The sequence below is a fragment of the Dryas octopetala genome, chromosome 2 (genome assembly GCF_963921425.1).
Source record: "Dryas octopetala chromosome 2, drDryOcto1.1, whole genome shotgun sequence".
In the NCBI taxonomy this organism is placed as follows: domain Eukaryota; kingdom Viridiplantae; phylum Streptophyta; class Magnoliopsida; order Rosales; family Rosaceae; genus Dryas; species Dryas octopetala.
Window position 1 is genome coordinate 16,722,414 of NC_141367.1, and position 22,683 is coordinate 16,745,096.

The window sequence follows — 22,683 nt, forward strand, 5'->3', positions numbered from 1 at the left end:
TTGAAAATTAAATAAAGAAATAAAAACAAAGGTTCAAGCATGTTATGGAGCTGGTGAGCCACTGGCCTGATTGGAAGTTTGGAACTCGCTAGAATTTCTTTTCTATTCATACATACAAATATGACTTTTTATATCTATTTGCGTGTGGAAGTTACCAACTTACTAGATGTGCCTAATCCTAGACCACTGTCCTCCACCATATTGTTTTTTTTACTGATTTTGTTTGTCGGTCTGAAACTGCTTGTTTAATTAATTAATTATCTTTTTAATTTGTTATAATAAATTATAAATTCTGAATTTTAAACGCTCAATTCTTAAATCTAAGAAAATTTTCTTTGAAAAAAATTATTTTGTGTAACTATAACATAATCACGTAGTGTAACTAATACATGTATTATTACGAGTGAATTACAAATAATTACAACATCAATAACAAAAATATTGGTGAAAATTCTATTTCTTGAAAAGTGGTTCAGCGTAGCTTGAGAAATTGCATTGTGGTTTCCTTTCCACCAAACCACTTTGGCATAAAAATGATTTGGTGCAACAAAAAGTGTCTTTTGGCATCCAGCTGGTTACATCTGGCTCACTTCAACCCACGCGCTCACCACCAACAATTCACAAAAATGTGATACAAAGAACCTTCCAACACACGCATTCCCTGGCCTATATAAATGGCACAACTGAGATCACCCTTTGCCAGTCAAATTAAGCAAACCCTGTCTTACCTTATACAAGTCCTACTTCTCCTAAGACCAAGTACTCGAGGCAATTATGGCTTCTTCTTCATCTCCTCAACCTAATGTTCCAGTTCTGTTGCTCTTGATCACTAGCTGTTTGATGGTTGCCTCAGCAGGAAACTTCAACCAGGACTTTCAGATTATATGGGGTGATGGCCGCGCTAAGATACTAAACAATGGCCAGCTTCTAACTCTCTCGCTTGACAAGGCCTCTGGCTCTGGCTTCCAATCCACCAACCAATATCTTTTTGGAAAGATTGATATGCAAATCAAGCTTGTCCCTGGTAACTCTGCTGGCACTGTCACTGCCTATTATGTAAGTTGTTATTATTATACTTTTCATATATTTGTTGGTTCATTTTAGAGCTCCATGTTTTAGAGCTCCATGCTAATTATATTGCTAATGCAATTAATTTGTATGCTGCAGTTACGCTCAGAAGGGTCTTCATGGGATGAGATAGACTTTGAATTCTTGGGGAATCTCAGTGGTGACCCTTATATTGTTCATACCAATGTTTTCAGTCAGGGCAAAGGCAACAGAGAGCAGCAGTTCTACCTCTGGTTCGACCCCACTGCTGAGTTTCATACTTACTCTGTTCTTTGGAACCCCCAACACATTGTGTAAGTGCTCAAGTATATATTCATGTCCTCTTTCCAAACAGTCTGACATGTAAGGCTGTCTCAATGTACATTCATGTTCTCTTCCCAAATAGTCCATGTAAGGATCCATAATGTCATAAATTTTCTTGTTAAATATCTCACATCAGGATATAGTTGGGTTGGACAATGTATAAATTTTGTACAATCCTCCCCTTACAAGCCGATTTAAAGGGTGAGTTAGGCCCATGAGAGCTTGAACATGGTAGTTCCCATAATTGTCAATAATTATTATTGGAATGTGTAGTGCCCTGTTAGATATTTCAATATTTGAGAAGAGAGCATCTTTTATGGTCTTCTATACTTAAAATATTTTAATGGTCTTCTATACTAAGAAATACCATTGTTTTCTTTGAAGTCTTGATTGAAATTTTGTTTGGTCTTTGTCTTGCAGCTTCTATGTTGATGGCACACCCATTAGAGAGTTCAAGAACTTGGAGTCCATTGGTGTTGCATACCCAAAGAACCAGCCCATGAGGATACATTCCAGCCTCTGGAATGCTGATGACTGGGCCACAAGAGGAGGTCTGGTCAAGACAGATTGGACCCAAGCTCCCTTTACTGCTTCATATAGGAATTTCAATGCAGATCAGGCTTGTGTATGGTCCTCGGGTTCCTCTTCATGCAGTTCAAATTCTAACACAACTAGCTCTGTATTGCTCTCACAAGAATTGGACTCCACAAGCCAAGAGAGGCTTCAATGGGTTCAGAAGAATTACATGGTTTACAATTATTGCACAGACACAGAGCGATTCCCACAAGGCCTCCCTCTTGAATGCACTGCCAGCAACACATCCTAGAGTGAAGTCCACCAAAGCTACCCCCTGTTTCTTGTAATGCAAGCTAATTTTCTAAAAGTTGAATTTTGATTCATTAAATTATTTAGTTGTACGTTATTCAAATTTGTATATGCATATCTTACAATTAATGTAATATGTGAGATGTCATATATTTTCTTTTTGTTACAATGTTATTCAATTAGCATTTCTATTACAATGTACATATATGCTACTTTTTTTTGGCCCAGAATGTATATACATATATATGTATCGAATGAAGGATCATTTTTACATTCTGATCAATACATTAAGCATTGTAGCAAATAAAAGGTGTACATTAAGTTGGAACTATTAAAATATTAACCTGTTCTTTTTTTTTTGGCCAAGAAAATATTAACCTGTTCAACTTGAATAAAAGAGAAATAAAAAAGAGAGAAAAAACTCTAATTTTTTGTATGCGGTGGTTTTGGTATCCCAGGCTAGTGATTTGGCCGTTTTAGTTGGTAAGGGTCCATTTCTTAATTGTAGGAGACTAGAGAGGGTTTGTCCCTTTCTTGATTTTGGAGGGTTTGTCCCTTTCTTGATCTTAGGAATGGTTTGTCAAGGTTTTACCATAAACTCTAGTTTTGTTTTGTCTGTGTTTTGTGGTCGTGCCTATTTTTAAGTCTACGTCATATTCTGTAGCCTTGAAGCCAAGAACAAAGAAAGGTCATGGGTATGGTGCAGATTCACAAGAAGCCTATTGTTGTTTTTCCTATTAAATCAAGAATGATTGTGGTTCAATTGGAGAAACTACGTTATTAATTGATTGAGAGTTCACGGGTTTTTTGTTTTAGATTTCTTAGCAGTTAAACATATGTACAAATTGTAGATGCGGTTTTTTCTTTTATTTTCTATCCTGGAAGACTCTCCTCAAGCGTGCTTAATAGTTAATTGTTCGGAGGAGGAGGTCATTTCATCGTTTCTTTTGGTTAGAGGATAGTCCTGCATGGCTTATGTATTGAATTCACTATGTGTATTGTGTAACCAATATTGATTTAAATCAAATTTAGTTTTTTCTTCAAAAAAGTAAAGTTGGAACTATTAAAAATATACATCAATACCAGTTTATGCAAGGTATTTAGATTTTGTTTTTTTCGAAACACATGTTTAACAATTTTTCGTGAAGATTTTGCCGAAATTTTCGACATTTTGGCGAAAAATTTATTGAAATTTATCGAAATTTTCCAATTTTTTATTTTCTCCAACTTCAGAAATTCACAAAAAATAGCTTGAGACTCCAAATAATTCACCGAAAAATTCTACGAACTCGTATTGATGAGTACTAATTTCATATGACCTCAAAATAGTCAAATTGCTTTCAAAAAAATTATGAAAAATCCTACTCTCATAATCTAATTATGAAAAAAAAATAAAAATCGTCAAATTCTTGAATTTTCATTTTCTAAAATTCATTTCCACACAACTAAGATCTAGAACTACAACCAAAGGTCTACGTTAGTTAAAATAAACTTAAGGAAATTTCTAATTCCTTTAAACAAACCTAAAAACAAGTTTGAAAAATTTAAGTAACAAAATTACCATAAGCCAAAATTTGGGTTGTTACACTCAGTGAAGACAAAGCTTGGCTGGATGAGAGGCATGGGAAAAAAGGAAAGAAAGATAAAAAATAAAAAAGACTGAAGAGAGAGGCACAAAGAAAAAAAGTAAGGAAAGAAAAAAAAAAAAAAAAAAAAAGAGAAAAAGGAGGGAGGTTTGGGGCCTTTGGGCATTTGGAAAGAAAAAAAAAAGGTTTGAGATTTCGTTTAGTTATTTTAAACCTTAAACTCTTATATATTTCTATATAAAAAAATAATTAAAAATATCCTAAAGGCCTAAAACCTAATATCCTAAAGAATATAGAGTATATAGGGTTTAATGTATAGATTATAAAATATAAAAAGTATTAGAGTATATAGAGTATTAGGGTTTAAATTTTAGTGTATAATTAAATTATACAGTATAAAGAATATATTAATTTTATTTATTCATTATGCTAATTTTATTTAACAGTATTTGCTCCAGCGCGCATTATATTCACCTTATATCACATAAAACCTATTATATAATTTGGTTTTTTCAATGTTTTTTTATCAATTTAGTAGATAATATGTTAAATAAATATATGATAAAGTTTCATTAAAAATTTTCGTATTTTGATAGCAATTTCTATTGTTTCCGTCTAATTTTTGTTAAAATTTAAAAATCTTCGAAATTTTCATCGAAATTTCCTCAAAATCTGAAATTTAATTCCTTGAGTTTATGTCAGGCACATAAATTGTAAGTTTTTTTGTTTCAACATAAAAAAAAATTAAAAAAAAAATAAAAAAAAACTGGGCCCATGAAAGTTATGTGCATGGTACATAGGCCCACATTGCTATGGGAGGCTGAAGAACAGAAGAAGCACCTTCGGTGGTGTTTTTTAGTGGGAAAATGACATAAAAACCGCGTGTTTCATTATCATACGAAACGAGGCGGCACCAAGCCCATTTGGCATCTGGTTGTCTTGTTTTAAAGTTACAATTTTCATTATCACTCAGTTACAATTTTGTCTCTAAGTAATAGTGACAGCAAAGTTGGGAAAAATAAAACACTTAAAAGTGAACCTAAAAAAAAAAAATAAACTTAAAATGTTGGATTTTCTTTATCAATGTAAAGTTTGCAAGGAGCTTTACAACTTTTTTAAAATGGGTAAACTACTTAATTTTTTGGTCCCTTTATTTTATGTTATTTGCAATCTTAAGATAATTTTAACAAATTGCTCAAATCTTCAATTTGGGGATAAATTATCCACTTGTTTTCAAGAAAAAATTTGTTGGGAGATTGAAAGACCATTTTATGGGTTTTCTAAAACTAATTTCAATTTTTATTTTTGTATTTATTTGCTAAAGAAATTGAGGCTCACCAAATTTTTAGGATTTGAACTTTAAGTTTGTAATTTTTTTAAATTCTTGTTTGAAAATAAAAAATTCAAGGTTATATATATAATTTTTAGTCATTGTTGAGTAAACCTTGCTAGTTTAAACAAACTATTAGTTTGTATTTGAGAACAAATTTCATGTTTGGTGCATAATGTCCCAAGATAGCAAAAAATATAAATCACAAGGACCAAAAATTGAAACCAGAAGGACCAAATGTGCTTTCGAGTCAAATTAAACACATGAACCAAAAATATAGTTTACACTTTAAAAAATGTTAAATGTTATGAGATAAAATCTTATTAGTATTATAGACTTATAGTATAATTAAGTATCTTGTGCTTTAATTAGTGAGACCCATGGGTTAGCGATGCAACTTGGGCAGGCTAAACCCGAACCGGCCGAACCTAACCCAAAATTTGAGTATGCATAGGCAGGTGAGACGAAACGCAGGTTGATTGGTTGGGCCTAGGTTGAGATTTGAGAAAAGCCAGAGTTTAAACAAATAAAGAATTTTGAGCAAAGACAAGGTAGCATGAACTAGTTCAATGAATGTTTCAAGGTATGGCATTTGTTAACAAGAATGAAACAACTGGTTATTTGTGATAGTAGCTGGCTATAGCTAGCTTAGTTGCCTCTTCAGGTGGAACTTTGTCTTCCTATTAAACTGTGTGGCCATCACGTTCATGCCAAGTGACACATGTACTTATGAAATCAAGTCAAATACTAGTTTTTTCCCTTGTTGACATGGTTTGTGAATATATAAAATGATAAAATGACTAATGAAGGGCAACTTTGTTCATGTGTTTGAATAAAATGTAAGCCACGAACACCAATTTGTTGTTGCCACACCTTTAATTAATATAAGCTCACCAACTATTTATGCACCAACCCCCTCATAAAAATTCTTGCACATCTTCACCCTTATAAATAAGCTGTCTGCCAATACCATTCATATCTAAATTGATCATATTGTAGCTCCAAATTCTCTACTACCAATTAACCATCAAACGTCAAGCTATGGTTGGTGGTTATTCTTCTTTTTCCAATGCCTCAGCCTTGTTGCTGATTTTAATGCTCATGATCAGCACTTCCATGGTTGCCTTTGCTGGTAAGTTTTATGAAGATTTCTACATCACATGGGGAGGGAATAATGCTAAGATGTACAACAATGGGGAGCTCTTAACTGTCTCCCTAAACAATGTTTCTGGCTCGGCTTTTGAGTCATATAATCAATATCTATATGCAAAGATAGATATGCAAATCAAGCTTGTTGCCGGAAACTCTGCGGGCACTGTAACTGCTTTTTACGTAAGTTTCTTGCAATTTTATTATTGAGTAATGCTAGAAATATCATATTTTCTGATCATATTGATTGATTACATGATGTAACAATTGATGTGTTATATTAACATATATAATAAGTACACATCAACAGTCACACATTATGTAGTCAGAAAATATGGTTTATTTAGCATTTTCCCTAACTATCAATTGATGTCCATGAATTTTTTGATGCTTATGGTACTCTTGGTACATATCTATGTTTCAGTTATCCTCAACTGGGTCATACCATGATGAGATAGACTTTGAATTCTTGGGGAACGTTAGTGGTCAACCTTACATTCTTCATACTAATGTGTTCTGCCAAGGCAAGGGCAACAGAGAGCAGCAATTCTACCTTTGGTTTGACCCCACGGCCGATTTCCACACCTATTCTATAGTTTGGAATCCTCAGAATATTATGTAAGTAAACATGATTAATTCTGCAAATGCTAAGTAAAAATACTGCATTTTTAGACCATATTAATTAACCAATCAATGTAGCAAGTGCTGTCTACTTATTATATCTATAATGGCAAACAGCCAGGACCAATCCTGTTTGCCAGGAGGCCTAGGACCAATCCAAGACCAAGGCCTCGCCTTGGGCCTCCTTTTGGATACAAGCTTCATCCTAAAAACTTTTTTTTTTTTTTTTTTTTGGCCAGGAATCCTAAAAACTTGTTTAATTACTAGTGTTATTGATATACCCAATTCAGAATAAAGGCATCAGACCTAATAGAAGGCCTAATAATACCAACGTCTCTTATAAATAGAGGCCCATTTGAAGGTTTTAGTAGGCCAACTTATCTATTGATTGGCATGGCAATTTTAAGTGTGGCCCAAAAACGGCCTCATTTTAAGTCCGACAAAAAAGGAAAGAAATTAACATACCTCATTTATGAATTTTGCCTTGAGCCCCATTTGGTTTTGAACCGGCTCTACAAATAGATAGTTAATGCGTCAACTTAGAAGTTTTGTATGTGTGAATGTGAGCGTATAGTCCCATGTTAAGTTTTATGGATTGGGTTTACTTTAATTTTCTTCATGATTTTAGAGCCAAGTTCATCCATGCCTGTTTAAGCTAAGTACGTATGTGGCCACACATACTACAAGAGAATGTAGTTTTGTATATATAATTGCTTATAAGGATGTTGGCCTCTCCTCCTTTGCAAGATGTTCTAGATTCAAAGCCTCTCATCCTCCTTCAACACTTTTATTTTTAGTTTGCAGGGTGGAGATTGCACCTACATGTTTGTCTCTTTATCTGTCTGCATCTCCACATGCATCCCCTATCCTGCACATGATGAAAAGTGTAAACTTGATTTACATTGTCTACTCATTTCCTAATAATTAACTTAAGTTTGTTATGATCTATTAGTTTTCTAACAAAACTATCACACCAATCATTAATCAATGTGGTAAAAATATATATATTCCCAAATCCCAATCCTTTAGCTTATTACTCATATATTTAGAAACCTTCAATTTTATCAGGCTTACTTGGCTTTGTATATTAATGTGCTAATACACACTCCTGCATGTACAGCTTCTTGGTTGATGGTCTCCCCATTAGAGAGTTCAAGAACCTGGAATCCTATGGTATTCCATTCCCCAAGAACCAGCCAATGAAGCTATACTCCAGTCTGTGGAATGCTGATAATTGGGCAACAAGAGGTGGACTGGTGAAGATAGATTGGACCCAAGCACCCTTCACTGCATCCTATAGGAACTTCAATGCTGGTGCTTGCATATGGTCTCATGGAGCTTCTTCTTGCAGGAGTAGTTCAAATAATGCAGCATGGTACTGGGAGAAGCTTGATTATGCAGGTCAAGGGAGGATGAAATGGGTGCAAAACAATTATATGATCTACAATTACTGCACTGACACAAAGCGATTCCCCCTAGGCTTCGCTCCTGAATGCTATTTGACCAATATTGTGTCCTAGAGATCGAGGGGTCAGAGACTTACAGTCCATTGTTGTTCATTTGGTTTCCATGCTTGTTTTTTCTTTTTAAAAAGAAATTCTTTCTTTTGTTATCTCCTTGTATTTCCAGTCAGGTGTTCCCAATAAAACAGCAACATTGCTCTTTAGAATAGTGTTATATGAAGTGTGATTACCACTTAGGTCCACGCCAGAGTGGAGCTCACCCCCCCCCCCCCCCCCCCCCTCCCTCTCTCTCTCTCTCTCTCTCTCTCTCTCTCTCCAGAACCACTCACCGGAGCTAGGTGGTGGGGTGTGGCTCAGGTGGCTGATCGAGTTGTATTAAACTGATTTCTGGTAATAGTTGAAGTTTTGGAAAAATATAGGGCCTCTTCGATCAATAAATTTTAGCTCAACAGTTCAATGAAGAAAAATATATGCCTCTTTAATATTGTTTCAAGTAACTTGTCACTTGTGCATGGTTTCTAAGGTGGACCTCTATTTGTCAGAAAGATAAAAAGTGAGTCTCTTATATTTAAGTTGGGGTTAAATATAAAAATGGTTTACAAACTTTATAGTCTTAATTTAGTACATTAATTATAAAAAGTGTTAATTTGGTCTATAAACTTTTCAAGTTGTACCAAAGCAGAGGCGCACATTTCATTCCATTAATTTCTATTAAAAATTTGAACGAAAAGTGGTCATGTGCATAGTAAGTGACCACATTTTCAGAGATATTTTAGTATGTTTATTACATTTTCATGTGACCAATTCCGTTAATTTTTAGATGAAAGTTAGCGTTTGTATTGCTTTGGTTAATTGAAAAGTTTGTGGACCAAATTGACATTTTTTATAATTAATAGACTAAATTGAGATTTACTGTAAAGTTTGTGAACCATTTTTATATTTAACCTTTTAAGTTATATTATAATAAAAGTTGGTTTAATGGATGTCGATCACTCAATTTTCCTTTTTCGGAGCGGATCTTGAGTTTAAAACTCATTGACGCTATTTAATTAATAATAAAAAATAAAAAACAATCTACATAATAAAATTAATGGGCCTCTCATGCTATGTCTCAGGAACCTTTTCATACAGTCCACTGGACCTGATCACGTGTTACTTGAAATGTGCTCTTTTCATAATTATCGGTAGAATGAAATGGTATAAACTCTACAAAAGATATGAAACTAGCTTGAAGATTGGTAACACCACATGAGTATGCAACGTGATGTTACTTTATTTTTTACTATTACAATTATATACAGTCATTTTTTATTCTTGAACCCCAAGTTTCAAAAATATGTTTTCTTTTTCTTTTTGCAGTAGAAAATGATTGAAATATTCACAACTATATATTATATTAATGATAATTTTGTATTGAGTTTTTTCTTTTCTTCGTTATCGAAAGTAAAATAATAAAAAATCTCAGAAATCAACGTACATGATCGAGTAGTTTTATAACTTTTATATTTATACTATTATTTGGAAACTCTTTTTGTCAACTTTCACATTGGACAAGTTTAATATTAGATTTTAAAATTAGGTGATTAACTAAGGTCACTCTACTTTTTCTCTTATTATATTGTAACTTCCATCATTCTTCAATCGCATGTGTGTGATGCTTAATTCTGGTATTTAATAGAGTAAAAGAAGAAATATATACCTCTGGCTCAGATGAAAAAAAGAGATGGGAGAAATAATAAGAAGAAGAAGATCCCTCTAACTCAGGTTGAAAAAGAATGTATCTCTAACATAGGTTGAAAAAAGAAGATTAATAAGAAATAGAATAAGATTATACCTTTGACATAGGATGAAAAAAAGATGGAAGAGAAAGAATATATCTCCCACTTAGTTTGGAAAAAGGAAAAAAATAAAGTAAAAAAAATTAAGGAATATAAAAGAAAAACAAAAAAAAGAAGACAATAACATTGAGCATAATAAAATATATATAAGAAGAAGATAAAAAAAAATTTTTTTGAAGAAGATCAAAGAAGAAAATGATTATTTACTTTGACTCCAAAAGTTACATAAGAACGAATTACCAACATTAATTCACCACCCAAGAAAAATATATTAGATCCAAACAAAAATGATGACACATAAACATAAATATCAGAGCATTCAAAATTCAAACTTAATTAGAAATAACTTGATTGTCATAATCATAATTGTTGATTAACAATTGCTTAAAATATGATAGTTATTAATTTCACATTAAAAGTTTCCATATGAATACACAAGAGTAATATAGGAATTGTAAGTAATAAGGTTGATTCAGCAAAATCTTAAGTAATCTCACGCGGTATCATTAAAATGAATTTATATTGAAAAGAAAAAACCTTCGGGTTTTACTCAAAGTCATGTATGCCTCTTGGTTTTATATCTAATTATTTCAACAAAAAATTATTCTTCAACATAGAATGCATGATATTACTTTTTTTTTGGCCACTGAATGCATGATATTAATTACTTACCGGATGTAATTAATGCATGCAAATTTAAAGATCAATGCTTGTTTCTTCATTGATTAATACAAGATAACAACATTTTTTGTAGCACTCAAGAGAAACTACAGGAAATCCTAGTACTAGTAGCCCTCAATTTATTGTCAACTTGCAGAAAAACGAAAAACAAAACCACACTTAACTAGAGATAAATAACTTGGTTACCAATAATAGCATATCATAAGAAATATATTAACCTTAGAAGATAGGCTTGCGGACAAGAACAACAGAGTTTATCACATCGTTATTGGGATGAAAGATTGTAAGCAGCTCAAATCCCATCAGGTCATGCTCCTCAACCACAGGGTACAAAAATGCTCTAGCCCCTTTTGCACTCCTCACAAGCAAAACACTTCCCTCCTTCATGTACTTCCTAATATGCCCAAGAATCTTCACCTTATCTTCCTTGTTCATTCCCACCAGAGCTGCCAAAAATATGCAGTCATATTCTCCAAGCCTCTCACCAACTTTCATTATGTCTTGTGTCTCAAACTTCATCCTCTTCTCTAGCTTGGAATCCGAAGCAACAATCCGGCGAGCCACGTCATTAGCCTTTTCGTCAATGTCAAAGTTATCGAAATGAGTGGATTTCATGTGCTGGGTGGCCATTATGATGGAAGTGAGAGGCATTGGCCCTGACCCAATAAAGGCTACCTTGTTGGGATGCACCACCCCATTATCAATGAGAATTTTGTGCTCCAAATTGGCTAGTAGGACATAGTTCCCATAGTAGGGGAAGAGGTTGAGATTGTTCAAAGGCTTGGAAATTTGGACTAGGAGTGTGGAGAATTCAAGCTCCAAAAGGCCCTCAGCTCGGCCAGATAAATTGATGAGACTCTCACGCATGGTTTGGGCTTCTTGGGGTATGGTGCTAATGTCTATGGATGATGGAAGAGTGCATAGTTTCACAAGCTGAGTGAAGAGGGAATTGACTTCCTTGGAAGGTCTAAGGGAGTCAAGCTTGGAAATGCTTGTGTGGAGTTGCATAATGCGACCTATAAGAAGCTCGGAAGGAATTTGGGTTTCCAAGTTGGAGATTTGGAGGGAAGCCATTTGTGTTGTAATTGAAATTAAATTGTGGATTAGCGAGACAGTGTGCGTTGGGTTTGTTCTTCTGCCTTGTGGAAAGGGTTTTTTCATGTATTTATAGCAAGTGAGAATTTGGATTGCATTGATTAGTTTATTAATCTTTCATTGGTTTTGTTCTGTGATGATTCGTGAGTGTTGGAGCCTGAGGTTGATATGTTACGTCCTAAAATCTCTGTAGTACGTGGTCAACTGAAGCGTGGTGCTTCATGCCATGGGATCTTGATTTACTACTCAAGTCATATATATAAGTTAGAAATGGAATTTTCCCGAGTTCAGTAAATACTAAATAGCCTCTGTTTGGGTTTCCTGAATTATTAGAAAAGGACGGCAAAAATAACAATTCACAATATATCAAAATGTTTTTGTATTCCCTTATACGTTTTTTCTAAAATATTTTAAGAGCAAAATTAAACAATAACGTTATTTATTTATTCATTATAAATTTAGAAATCACATGATTGGGGTTTGGGGAGAGCTTGACAAGCCTCATCCATTCAACTTGATTTGGGAAAATTTTTAGGAAAATCTCAAATATAGGGAGATTTTAGGGAATAGTTTGATCTATGTTTTATGTCATTAATTTTTCTCAAACTTTAAATTTGGGAAAAGGTTTAGAAAAGCATTGAAGATGCTATAAGTAAATAACAACTATTAATTTGGGGCAAAAAAAAAAGCTTAGGACGCAAAATTTCTTTACAAGCGTAACGAATGCCTGATTTAGGGTTCTAATGCTTTTTTTATTTATTAATTTTTGTTTAGTATATAATTGTGACTATTTACCAGTCACAATACAGTCACATTAAAATTTGTACATATCTAAGATATATAATTGTTTAGAGTTTGATAAAAAAAGATGTGACTGTGACATAGTCACACTTATGTAATTTTGATGTAGTCACAATTAGGTAAGCATTCTAACGTTCGGATTAGAGTTTAATCAGATAGATACGAGAGATTATGATTAATAATAAATTAACAAACACGAAATTTCTCCCTCACACATTACTTCTCCTGCCACATTCTACTTCAACAAATGCAACAACTTCTCTTGCACATATCGTGCGCGTGCCGACCACTAGCTTTATAAATCAATAAAACCTTTAACACTTCTATATTAAATCATCCTATATATGATGGAAGTATGGAACACTACCTCCCCAGTATTAGCCTGCACGTGTTAACTTCCTCAAAATATATGCCATCACATCCCAAATATTAATTTCCTTGGATTTAGCTAAGGATGCGACTTAAGATTCTTTCCACACGTGCAGATTCGTTCCATGAACGCAAAGATAATGAAGTACTACTAAAACCACAGATGCTAAAACTAGTTCACGTTCACACTACAATGTGAATGGAATTGTATATGGAATTTAGAAACGATCAGCCTTTATTGAAGTTTAAAGAGGCCTCTTTAAACTTCTATATTAAATCATCACCTAGGCATGGGAAATGCCTGAGACAGAGACACAGATAGTCTCCTTGAAGGGTCAAATTGTATGTCCAAACTTTAATGTTTTGATAAGTTGTTGCAGACATCACAGCTATGTGTTGGCACCAAAAAGGAGGGGAAAAAAAAAACTCAACATCTATAATCAGGGCGGATTCAAAGACGAGTAACCCATGAGTTAATTGGTCCCATAAACTCAGATTTCTTATCTTAGATACTTGACCCATGAATATTGGCTTGATCCTAAAATTGTGGGAGCAATGTGTTGTAGATATGCCTCACTCGTATATTTTGTATGGAGAAAAAGAGGAGCATGTTTGGTAATTCGCTTAAGTTTTTTTTTTTTTTTTTTTTTTTCCACTAACTGACCAGCCAAAGAAAAGAAGAGAGAAGCAACATATTTCTCCATCTTGTTCCACTGCGAATTGAAACATCCCTAAATTTGCCACTATTAATTAAGAATTTACGACCGATCAGACCATCGGAAAGCTCTATTTGGTACTCTATTTAAAAACAGTTTTTTGTATTTAAAAACACAAAATTGTTTTTAAATTTTAAAAATGTGTTTGGTAGACTATTTTTTGAAATGGATATCTAAAAAATATTCAAAAACAACCCCATTTCTAAAAATGATTAAACATTGTTTTTCAAAGTTTTTTTTTTTTTTTTTTTCTATCGTACGTCTTCTCTGCCTCACCACCAACTCTGCTTCATCTCCCTCGCTCCACAAACCCACACTACCATCGACATACAAAGAGAGAGAAAGGGGAGGGGGAAGAGAGAGAGAGAGAGAGGGAGGAAGTTTCAGATTTTAGAAGAGTCTTTGCAAGGCTGGTTTATGGTCTGATATCATGCTTTTGGAGTTGCCCAGACCTCCATCCTCTTTAATTTTGGTGAGCTTGAAGGTTAGGATGCAGAGCTGGAAGGTTGAAGATGCAGAGCATGAAGATTGGGGATGCATATCGAGCTTGAAGCGATTAGGGCCGAATAAAATTTCTTAATTTTATTTCACTAATGGTGCGTTTGGATGAAATAGTTTGAAACTACTAAGTAATTCACAAATGAAGAAATTAAAAATGACGTGATTTAAAATTCTAGAATTTTTTAATTCTCTTGTTTAGATAAATGTAATAATAATAGAATTTAAATACGAAATTTATAGTAATTTTATAAAAGAGTGATGGTGATGGTGGCAACAATAAAAATGATGCTTGTGGTGAGTTGACGATAATAATAGGGGTGATGGCCCACAGACAGTGGGAGAAATAGTGGTGGCAAAAATTGGGGTATTGGAGGTGGCAACAACGGCGACATTGGCGGTGGTGGTGGCGATGATGACGACGACGATGGTGGTGGTGATGGCACTAGTGATGGAGGCGACGAATGGGTCTGTTATGGATATCAATAAATGAGATGGTACAAATAATATTATTGTGAAGAACTGCTCCTTTTGCTTCGGAAATTTTTGGGAATCACAAAGAAATCACGAAAGACACACCTAAAGTTAAGTCATCAGGTCATAACTCAGTTTCTGCAGAATACAAATTCCAAACAAATAGTAATGAAAAATCTAACATTTTTAAGTTTCCAGAAAAATGTTATGATGGTCCCGATTATCGAATTTCTCATTATGTGGTTGCTAGGTAGTCAAGTGGGCGTGGAATTCTTCGCTCTATAATGAGCGAGTGATCATTTCTAATATATATATATATATACAGGTTCCTTCTACTGAGGTATACGTCAACTTATTTATGTTGAGATATGATCTTATTGGGGCCCACACGAGTCGTTTTGTGTCGATCCGAACCATTCGCAAGGATCATCTTCATTAATAGATTATCTTTGCAAAAAATTAGTCAAATCGAAAATTATTTGCCTATCTAATTTTGATAAAACAAATTGATAGTTTCATCGAAAATATTTAGTTCATCCATTGATTTGATCAAAGTTAGATAGGCAAATGATTTCCGATTTGGCTAATTTTTTGTAAGGATTATCTATCAATGGAGATGTAAAAAATGAACGGTTCGGATCGACACAAAACGACTCGTGTGGGCCCTAATAGGATATACCTCAATATAAATAAGTTGAGGTATACCTCAATAGAAGGAGCTGATATATATATAACCTTGTTGAGGCCCACACGGGTCGTTTTGTGTCGATCTGAATTGTTCATTTTTTACATCTTTATTGATAGATCATCCTTGCAAAAAATTAGTCAAATTGGAAATCATTTGCCTATCTAATTTTGATCAAACAAATAGACGGTTCATCGAAAATATTTGGTTCGTCTATTTATTTGATCAAAATTAGATAGGCAAATAATTTTCGATTTGGCTAATTTTTTACAAGAATAATCTATCAATGAAAATATATATATACAAGTGCATGTTTGCAGTAATTATGGAGATACTTTGCTTAAATGCGTTATTAGTATTATTTTTTTACGAGGACGGGCCCAAGGCCGAAAACAAAAGGAAACTTCACTACATCTCAAGCAACTTTTCAAAAGCAGGGCCCAGGACTCGAATCTTTTTCACGCGAGACAAAAGTGAAAAAGCCCATAATTGAAAATAAGCAACCCATTGCCATATGGATCCTATTAAAAAAACATGGAAGGATCAATGAGATGAACATTTTTTTTTTTGTATAGAGAAAGAAAAGAAACTGAGTTGTGAGTCTTGTGACCTTCTCTCTGAGGTGGAGAGTTTATATTGTTTTAGTTGTATATATGCTTAATGGTCATTACCAACTTATCGATCAATTACTGTTTGAAAACTATTAGTTGTAAATCAACTGAGTCTTAATGCGAAGTCATAAAAATAACATAAAAAGGTTACTTGATTCAACACATTTTTTAGGGGAAAAAACAAAAATTGCTTTTGAAGATGCTACTAGCTATTAAGATGAGTTAACTAGAAGTCTAGAATAGCTGTAAAACCAAACTACGATGGCATTCATTAATTGAGAGTGTGAGGCAGTTGAGGGGGAGTCAGAGCACATTATATGTGGTGGGGACTGTGTTCTAATTGTAGTCAAGTAACACCTTTCCAAAAATGCATGAAAGCAACACCTTTCCATTCCGGCTTCCCTTCCTTGCTGGGTATGATGAAAAATTGAAAATCATTTGGGTAGAGGTGGGCGTTTAAACTGGAAACCGGGTGCATCGAATCGAACCAAAAATTGGGTGCACCGAATCGAATCGGGGGAAAAAAATCGTAAAAAACTGTTTTGACCAAAACTGGACCGGACTGGTCCAATCCGGTTCAGGTCCGGTTTTTCACTTCATAGAACTGGACTGGACTAGATTGAACCGTTTAATTAATATGTATTTTAAATTTTTATATATATTTAATTTTTATACACTTTATACACATTTTTACACATATTTTTACATACATTTTTACACACATTTTACACATTTTAGATAATAAAATTAATATTAACCTAGTTATATTTTAGACCCTAAAATATATTTTATATAACCATATAACCTATTATTCTGTATATATAATAATGTTTTAGTATATAATTTTAGTTATACCTTTTATAATAAAATTAGTATATTATTTATACTCTATAATCTATATACTAAACCCTATATACTAAAATTATTATAGTTATAGGATATAGTATATAGTATATAGTATATAGTTAATCAGTTATAAACTTCTAATAGAGGAAATTATGTATTAGGGTTTAGGGTTTAAAGTTTAAAAGAAACCCTATAATCTAATAATCTATACCGTAAACCCTAAAAGTAATAAGTATATAACATATATAACTAATAACTATATAAGTATATAAACCCAGTTGAAATTCCAATGAAACCCCAATTAGACTCATAGTCAACTATAAGTCTATAACCCTATACCCTAATACAATTATAACCATATACCCTAAACTATATTAATTAGTTAATTACTCTATACATATATTATATATAAGTAATAAGTATATAACATATATAACTATATACCCAATGAAACCCCAATTAGACTCATAGTCAACTATAACCCTATATCCTAATACATTATAACTATATATCCTAAACTATATTAATTAGTTGATTACTCTATACATATATTATATATAAGTAATAACTATATAAGTATATAACATATATAATTATATAAGTATATAAACCCAATTGAAACCCCAATTAGACTCATAATCAACTATAATCATATACCCTAAATTATATTAATTACTCTATACATGTATAAGTAATAAATATATAACATATATAACTAATTAACTATATAAGTATAACTATATATATAACCACAATTGAAACCCCAATGAAAATTAAAACCCCAATTTAATTATACAAATAGTTAAGTGTTTAAGTGACTTAAGTGTTTAAAACCCCAATTTAATTACACAAACTCAAACAGACTGAACAGTCAAACAATTTCATTTAATTTGTTTCTATTGACTCAAACTGTTTCATTTTGACATTTGACTCAAAGACTTCAAATTCAAAGTCTGAAACCCCAATACCCTCAGGTCCCTCACGCCACAGTCACTCACTCACTCAAACCCCCGACTCAGACTTCAGACACTCATGCAGTCACGCAGACCGCAGTCAGCCCACATTCACGCTGTCATCAATATCGATCAGCACTCAAAAACTCAAGCACATATATATGCACCAGTTACCTAGCCAACAGTCATGGACGTCGAAGAAACCCATTTCCCTATATCCGACTACGCAGATCTGGACCTGAGCTTCACCAGCTGCACCTCCATCTCCACCACTATCACCGACCGCACCTTTGCCTCCTCCTCCAGCGCCTGCTCCAGCTTAGCCCGCAGCAACCTCACCCTCAGCTTCAACGAGTCCTGCCTCTCCACCATCTCCTCCTCCGTCACCACCACCACCACTCACCTCCACCACCGCAAATCGGACCCGCATTGGTCTGCCAACAAAGCCGCCACCACTTTTTCCTCAGACAACAAGCTCCACCTCCGGCACCTGAAGCTCCTCTAGCACCTCGGCACAGGCAACCTCGGGCGCATCTTCCTCTGTTGCCTCCGGGACTACCCCGCGGCCAACACCTGCTTCGCCCTGAAGGTCGTCGATAAGGAGTCCCTGATCGCCAAGAAGCTAAGCCACGTGCAAATGGAGGCCCAGATCCTCTCCGCGCTCGACCACCCATTCCTCCCTACACTCTACGCCCGCATCGACGTGTCCCACTACACCTGCCTCCTCATTGACTACTGCCCCAACGGTGACCTCCACTCCCTCCTCCTCAAGCAACCTCCAGTCACCTCTCACTAATTGGGCTAAGACCCAAATAGTGAGGTCCAGTCCCAAACAGTAAACTGGACTAAACTGGAACTGTTCCAGTTCAGTTTGGTCCAGTTATGAGTCAAAAATTTCAGTTCTATAGTACTGGACTAGACTAGATTAATTATACAGTCCAATGTACAATTTGGGGTGAGCATTGGACTGTACTGGTCGGTGCCCACCCCTAAATTTGGGTCCATTTCAATCCTCCATCGATCTTAATGATGTTTAAGTACATTTATTGTTTTTCTCGTTTAAATAATAGAAAATCCAAAAACTTTCTAAATAGATTTTGGAAAGTTTCCTAATGTATATGAAAGTGAATATACACCCATTTTTCCCATACATAGATAATGTACTTTTGGTTTTTTTGGCTGTTTTTCTTTCGATTGATAAATGGAATGGTAGAGGTTTGTAATTATTGTGGTTAAAAGTATTTGTCTTTATATTTGAGTGTCTAGTTTGATTCGCCTCCCTCCATTAATATTGTTTAATAAAAAATTAGAAACAAAAGAGAGGCAGAATTAACATTATATCATCTATAGACCATAAATAAGTGACTAGAAAAAATGGGATAAATGCAACTTGAGAAGGGGATTATTGCAACTTGTAAGCATGAAATTTTAGGGGGCAAGTTGGCGATCCACTTGGCAACCATCACCTTTGGACAATGTTATCTTAATTCTTAAGCACCTCTAGTTCTTTGATCCACAACTTTTTGCAAAATATTTATATAATTGACTACTTTTATGGTGACTAATCAAGTATCTAATCCAGATCAATATCGATTTCGAACAACACTTCATCATAAAAATTCAAGCTAGCTAGAGTTATGGGTTCAACTATATACATTAATTGATGTGAGACTCAAAACTTAACCATGCACAACGTGGGCATATTAACACCATTAGTCCTTGCTTACCAAACCCCTAGCTAGCTACCCAATAGGCATAATGGCATGCACCAACTCATACAATAAATGAAGTCATGGTATATTGGTATAGCACTGAGAGGAACGAATGTGAACAGCTTCATCACATCAGTCTGAGAAAATGAAGTATGGGATGGCAAAAACGGAAGCTTTTCTGCGGCTTTGTGCAGTGTTGATCCTAGTCCTTGCTGCTTGTTTAGTAGGATTGGATACTCAAACCAAATTTTTGGTATTCTTTTCTAGAAAGGCTACTTTCAGAGATTTGAATGCCCTCCAGTAAGCACAAAGCACATCTCTCTAGATCTCTCTCTCTCTCTCTCATAATTTCTCTCTGACATTTGGTTTTCCTGGGTAAGGATTTTGGTTTATGTTGATGCTGTGGCTGCTGGTTATAATCTGCTTCAACTTGGCAAGTCCTCAATATCAGCTTGGGTCAAAGCAAATGATCAGAAAGGGTCAAACATATACCTAGCTTGGCTTTGTTTCTCACTGGATCAGGTATTAGTATTACCCTTTCCCCTTAATTTATGAGTCCAAATAAAAAGAAGGTAATAGGTTAAAAGGATTAGACAACTTGATTAGAAAGATTGCTTTGGAATATTCAATCCCTCCATGTATATTTAATGTATTTGTGTTGTACCTGTCTTTATTGTACGTATACGTCTTTTGAGAACTTCATTTAACACTCACCCCTCTCCTTTCTCATAATATCCTCCATTCCTCCCTAGTCTCTTTTGTCTCCCAATTATCCCTGCCTCATTTCTCCCTCATCTTCCTCCCTTCTTCTGTTCTCCACCACCAATTCTAGGACCATGTTCTTTAAAACACGTACAACTACAAGTTATACAATCATTAATTTGAAAAATAAATTGTAATGATCTGAATTTTTTTTTAAAAAGGTTATTTATAACAAAACTCTTAAATTATCACTCAGGTCTTACTTTACATTTCAAACTTTATTTTGTCTCACTCTACTCGTGAAATTTTAGTTTACGTACTACTTTACTCAAATTCGTCATCTTCGTTGACTTTTCTATCACTTATGCTCATGCGGTTTATAAATAAAAAACATCAAAGGATATTTTTGTGGGTACAAATTGATATGATAAAAAAAAATAAAAAATAAAATCAGTAATGGGAGAGGGAAGTATCTCTCCAATATCTTGATGTTAGACATGTACGTTTTATGAAAATTACAGCCACCAAACTCTACTTTGCGTGCCACTTTGTCCCAATCTGCTAGCTTCATTGGCTTTTTCATCTCTAATGCTAACATGGCTTGTAAATTGCAAATTTTACAGGGTAAGTTTGGTTGAAAAGTCTGAAACAAAAAAGGTTCAGTATTGACTTTTCCTCCAAAATTTTGATGTTAGACATGTTCTATGAAAAATACCTCTATAATTTGTCATTTGTATACCATGTTAGCATTGTCATAAATAATTCAAGACAAAAAGGTTTCGTAACTACTTTAAATTATGCATTAAAGTTCCCTAGCATCCCCCAAAAATAAAAAAGTACAAAGAAGCCAATCCATAGGCAGAAAAGTCATTGGGACATGTTGCCCCGCATGCAAAGCCATGGCCCACGCCACTATATTTCCTTTCCCAATTGGGCCTAAACTTTCTTAAGGCTACTGCTGCCCACATTATTGGCTACAGCACTAGGGCTAAATTTGAATTGTGCCTACATTTTGAGAGAACCTTGGCTTGTTAAAAGTTTTGGAGGCCTATACTTCTGTGCTGGGCCTCATACAGTCCAGCATCTGCTTAGAATTGGATCTGCTGTTCTCTTATCATACCATAAATTTTTGTGTAATATTTGGAGAATCATGTTATTGTACAACATATGATGTGGCTTCCTAATCTAAACAGAGAGAGGAAGAGAGGGGAAAAGATCAAAGGTGGCTATAAAGTAACATCATGTGGTACTATAAATGTGCTACAATGACATGGTCCACTAGCATTTTCCTAATTATTAGCACTGTGCATAATAACTGCCACATAGTTGAGATAGAGAGAGAAAGAGCGAATGAGTGAGTGGAGATGGGAGTGAGTTACATGTAATTGCCACTTCTTCTTTTTTTTTTTTTGGGTTTTTACCTCATTATTTTATTTTACAGTTTTATCCTCTATAAATAGTTGTTTTAGTCAATAAAGTATGTTAGAAAATGGTATTTTAAGTAAACTCATTTTTGGTGAAGTTTGTAACCAAATGATAGCTTCTCGATTTATAATAGTAATATATTTTTTTAAAATTCCTTCATCTCTAAAAACTTGAAAATCTCTTGAAAGTACCCTTAAGTTGTGTAGCATATAAAATTATAAATGGACCTACCCTTTTCTTCTTTTGATTGTTACATGTGGAGTGAATATGCAACTCTGTTCCATTAAAAAGAAATTAATGAAATATACTTTGTTAAACAGATAGCAGTGTACATCACATTTGCTGCAAACTCAGCTGCGTTTCAGGCTTCACTATTAGCAGTAACAGGCGCAAAAGATTTTCAATGGATGAAGTTGTGCAACAAATACACAAGATTCTGCTTTCAAATCGGTGGGGCATTGGCAATTGGATATATCGCATGTTTCCTAATGGCTTTCATATCCTTCATCACAGCCTTCAATCTGTTTAGGCTTTATTCACCAAAACAATTTCTTCGCTTAAAGAGCATAGGGTGAGTGGGCGATTGACCTATTTCTAAGCAAATATTTGTATTATGTATGTTGATCTAGTCTATTATTATTATTACATAAAATGAATTTCAAAATATCCATCAATAACTAAAGTCTATAAGAAACTATTGATAAGGGGTAAAGTAATCAAGCAATTAATTAAATGGAGACTTAGGAGGGTGTATTCAATTAGAATTTTAAATGACTTTGATGGAATTAAAAAGTCTGGTGGTATTCAATCAAAACTTTTAAAGAGTTTATAAAAGTCTGGTGGTATTCAATCAAAACTTTTAAAGAGTTTATAAGAGTCTGGTGGTATTCAATCAATACTTTTAAAAAGTCTATGGTATTCAATTAAGACTT

At 34.1% G+C, this 22,683-nt stretch overlaps 3 protein-coding genes and 1 pseudogene across 3 annotated transcripts; 3 read left to right on the forward strand and 1 right to left on the reverse strand.

The window, feature by feature from the left end:
• The first annotated feature begins 716 nt into the window (after positions 1 to 716).
• Positions 717 to 2,472, forward strand: LOC147293527 (putative xyloglucan endotransglucosylase/hydrolase protein 23). The gene is made up of 3 exons (XM_086234497.1): positions 717 to 1,056; positions 1,168 to 1,361; positions 1,792 to 2,472. Exons 1-3 carry the CDS (start codon positions 775 to 777, stop codon positions 2,195 to 2,197), a joined length of 882 nt encoding a protein of 293 aa, XP_086090623.1. The 5' UTR covers positions 717 to 774; the 3' UTR covers positions 2,198 to 2,472.
• Positions 2,473 to 6,153: 3,681 nt separating this feature from the next.
• Positions 6,154 to 8,402, forward strand: LOC147293528 (xyloglucan endotransglucosylase protein 7 pseudogene; annotated as a pseudogene).
• Positions 8,403 to 11,083: 2,681 nt separating this feature from the next.
• On the reverse strand, positions 11,084 to 11,959 carry LOC147293529 (nicotianamine synthase-like). The gene has a single exon (XM_086234434.1). It carries the CDS (start codon positions 11,936 to 11,938, stop codon positions 11,084 to 11,086), a length of 855 nt encoding a protein of 284 aa, XP_086090560.1. The 5' UTR covers positions 11,939 to 11,959.
• Positions 11,960 to 19,687: 7,728 nt separating this feature from the next.
• On the forward strand, positions 19,688 to 22,443 carry LOC147293530 (CASP-like protein 2C1). The gene is made up of 3 exons (XM_086233772.1): positions 19,688 to 19,924; positions 20,005 to 20,146; positions 22,072 to 22,443. The coding sequence occupies exons 1-3, from the start codon at positions 19,770 to 19,772 to the stop codon at positions 22,324 to 22,326; spliced, it is 552 nt and encodes a 183-aa protein (XP_086089898.1). The 5' UTR covers positions 19,688 to 19,769; the 3' UTR covers positions 22,327 to 22,443.
• Positions 22,444 to 22,683: the final 240 nt, after the last annotated feature.

Coding starts and splice junctions, on each gene's coding strand:
- LOC147293527 (XM_086234497.1), top strand. CDS start 775: ATGGCTTCTTCTTCATCTCCTCAACCTAATGTTCCAGTTCTGTTGCTC. Junction 1,057..1,167: donor GCACTGTCACTGCCTATTAT/GTAAGTTGTTAT, acceptor TGTATGCTGCAG/TTACGCTCAGAAGGGTCTTC. Junction 1,362..1,791: donor TGGAACCCCCAACACATTGT/GTAAGTGCTCAA, acceptor TTTGTCTTGCAG/CTTCTATGTTGATGGCACAC.
- LOC147293529 (XM_086234434.1), bottom strand. CDS start 11,938: ATGGCTTCCCTCCAAATCTCCAACTTGGAAACCCAAATTCCTTCCGAG.
- LOC147293530 (XM_086233772.1), top strand. CDS start 19,770: ATGAAGTATGGGATGGCAAAAACGGAAGCTTTTCTGCGGCTTTGTGCA. Junction 19,925..20,004: donor AGAGATTTGAATGCCCTCCA/GTAAGCACAAAG, acceptor TTCCTGGGTAAG/GATTTTGGTTTATGTTGATG. Junction 20,147..22,071: donor TTTGTTTCTCACTGGATCAG/GTATTAGTATTA, acceptor TTTGTTAAACAG/ATAGCAGTGTACATCACATT.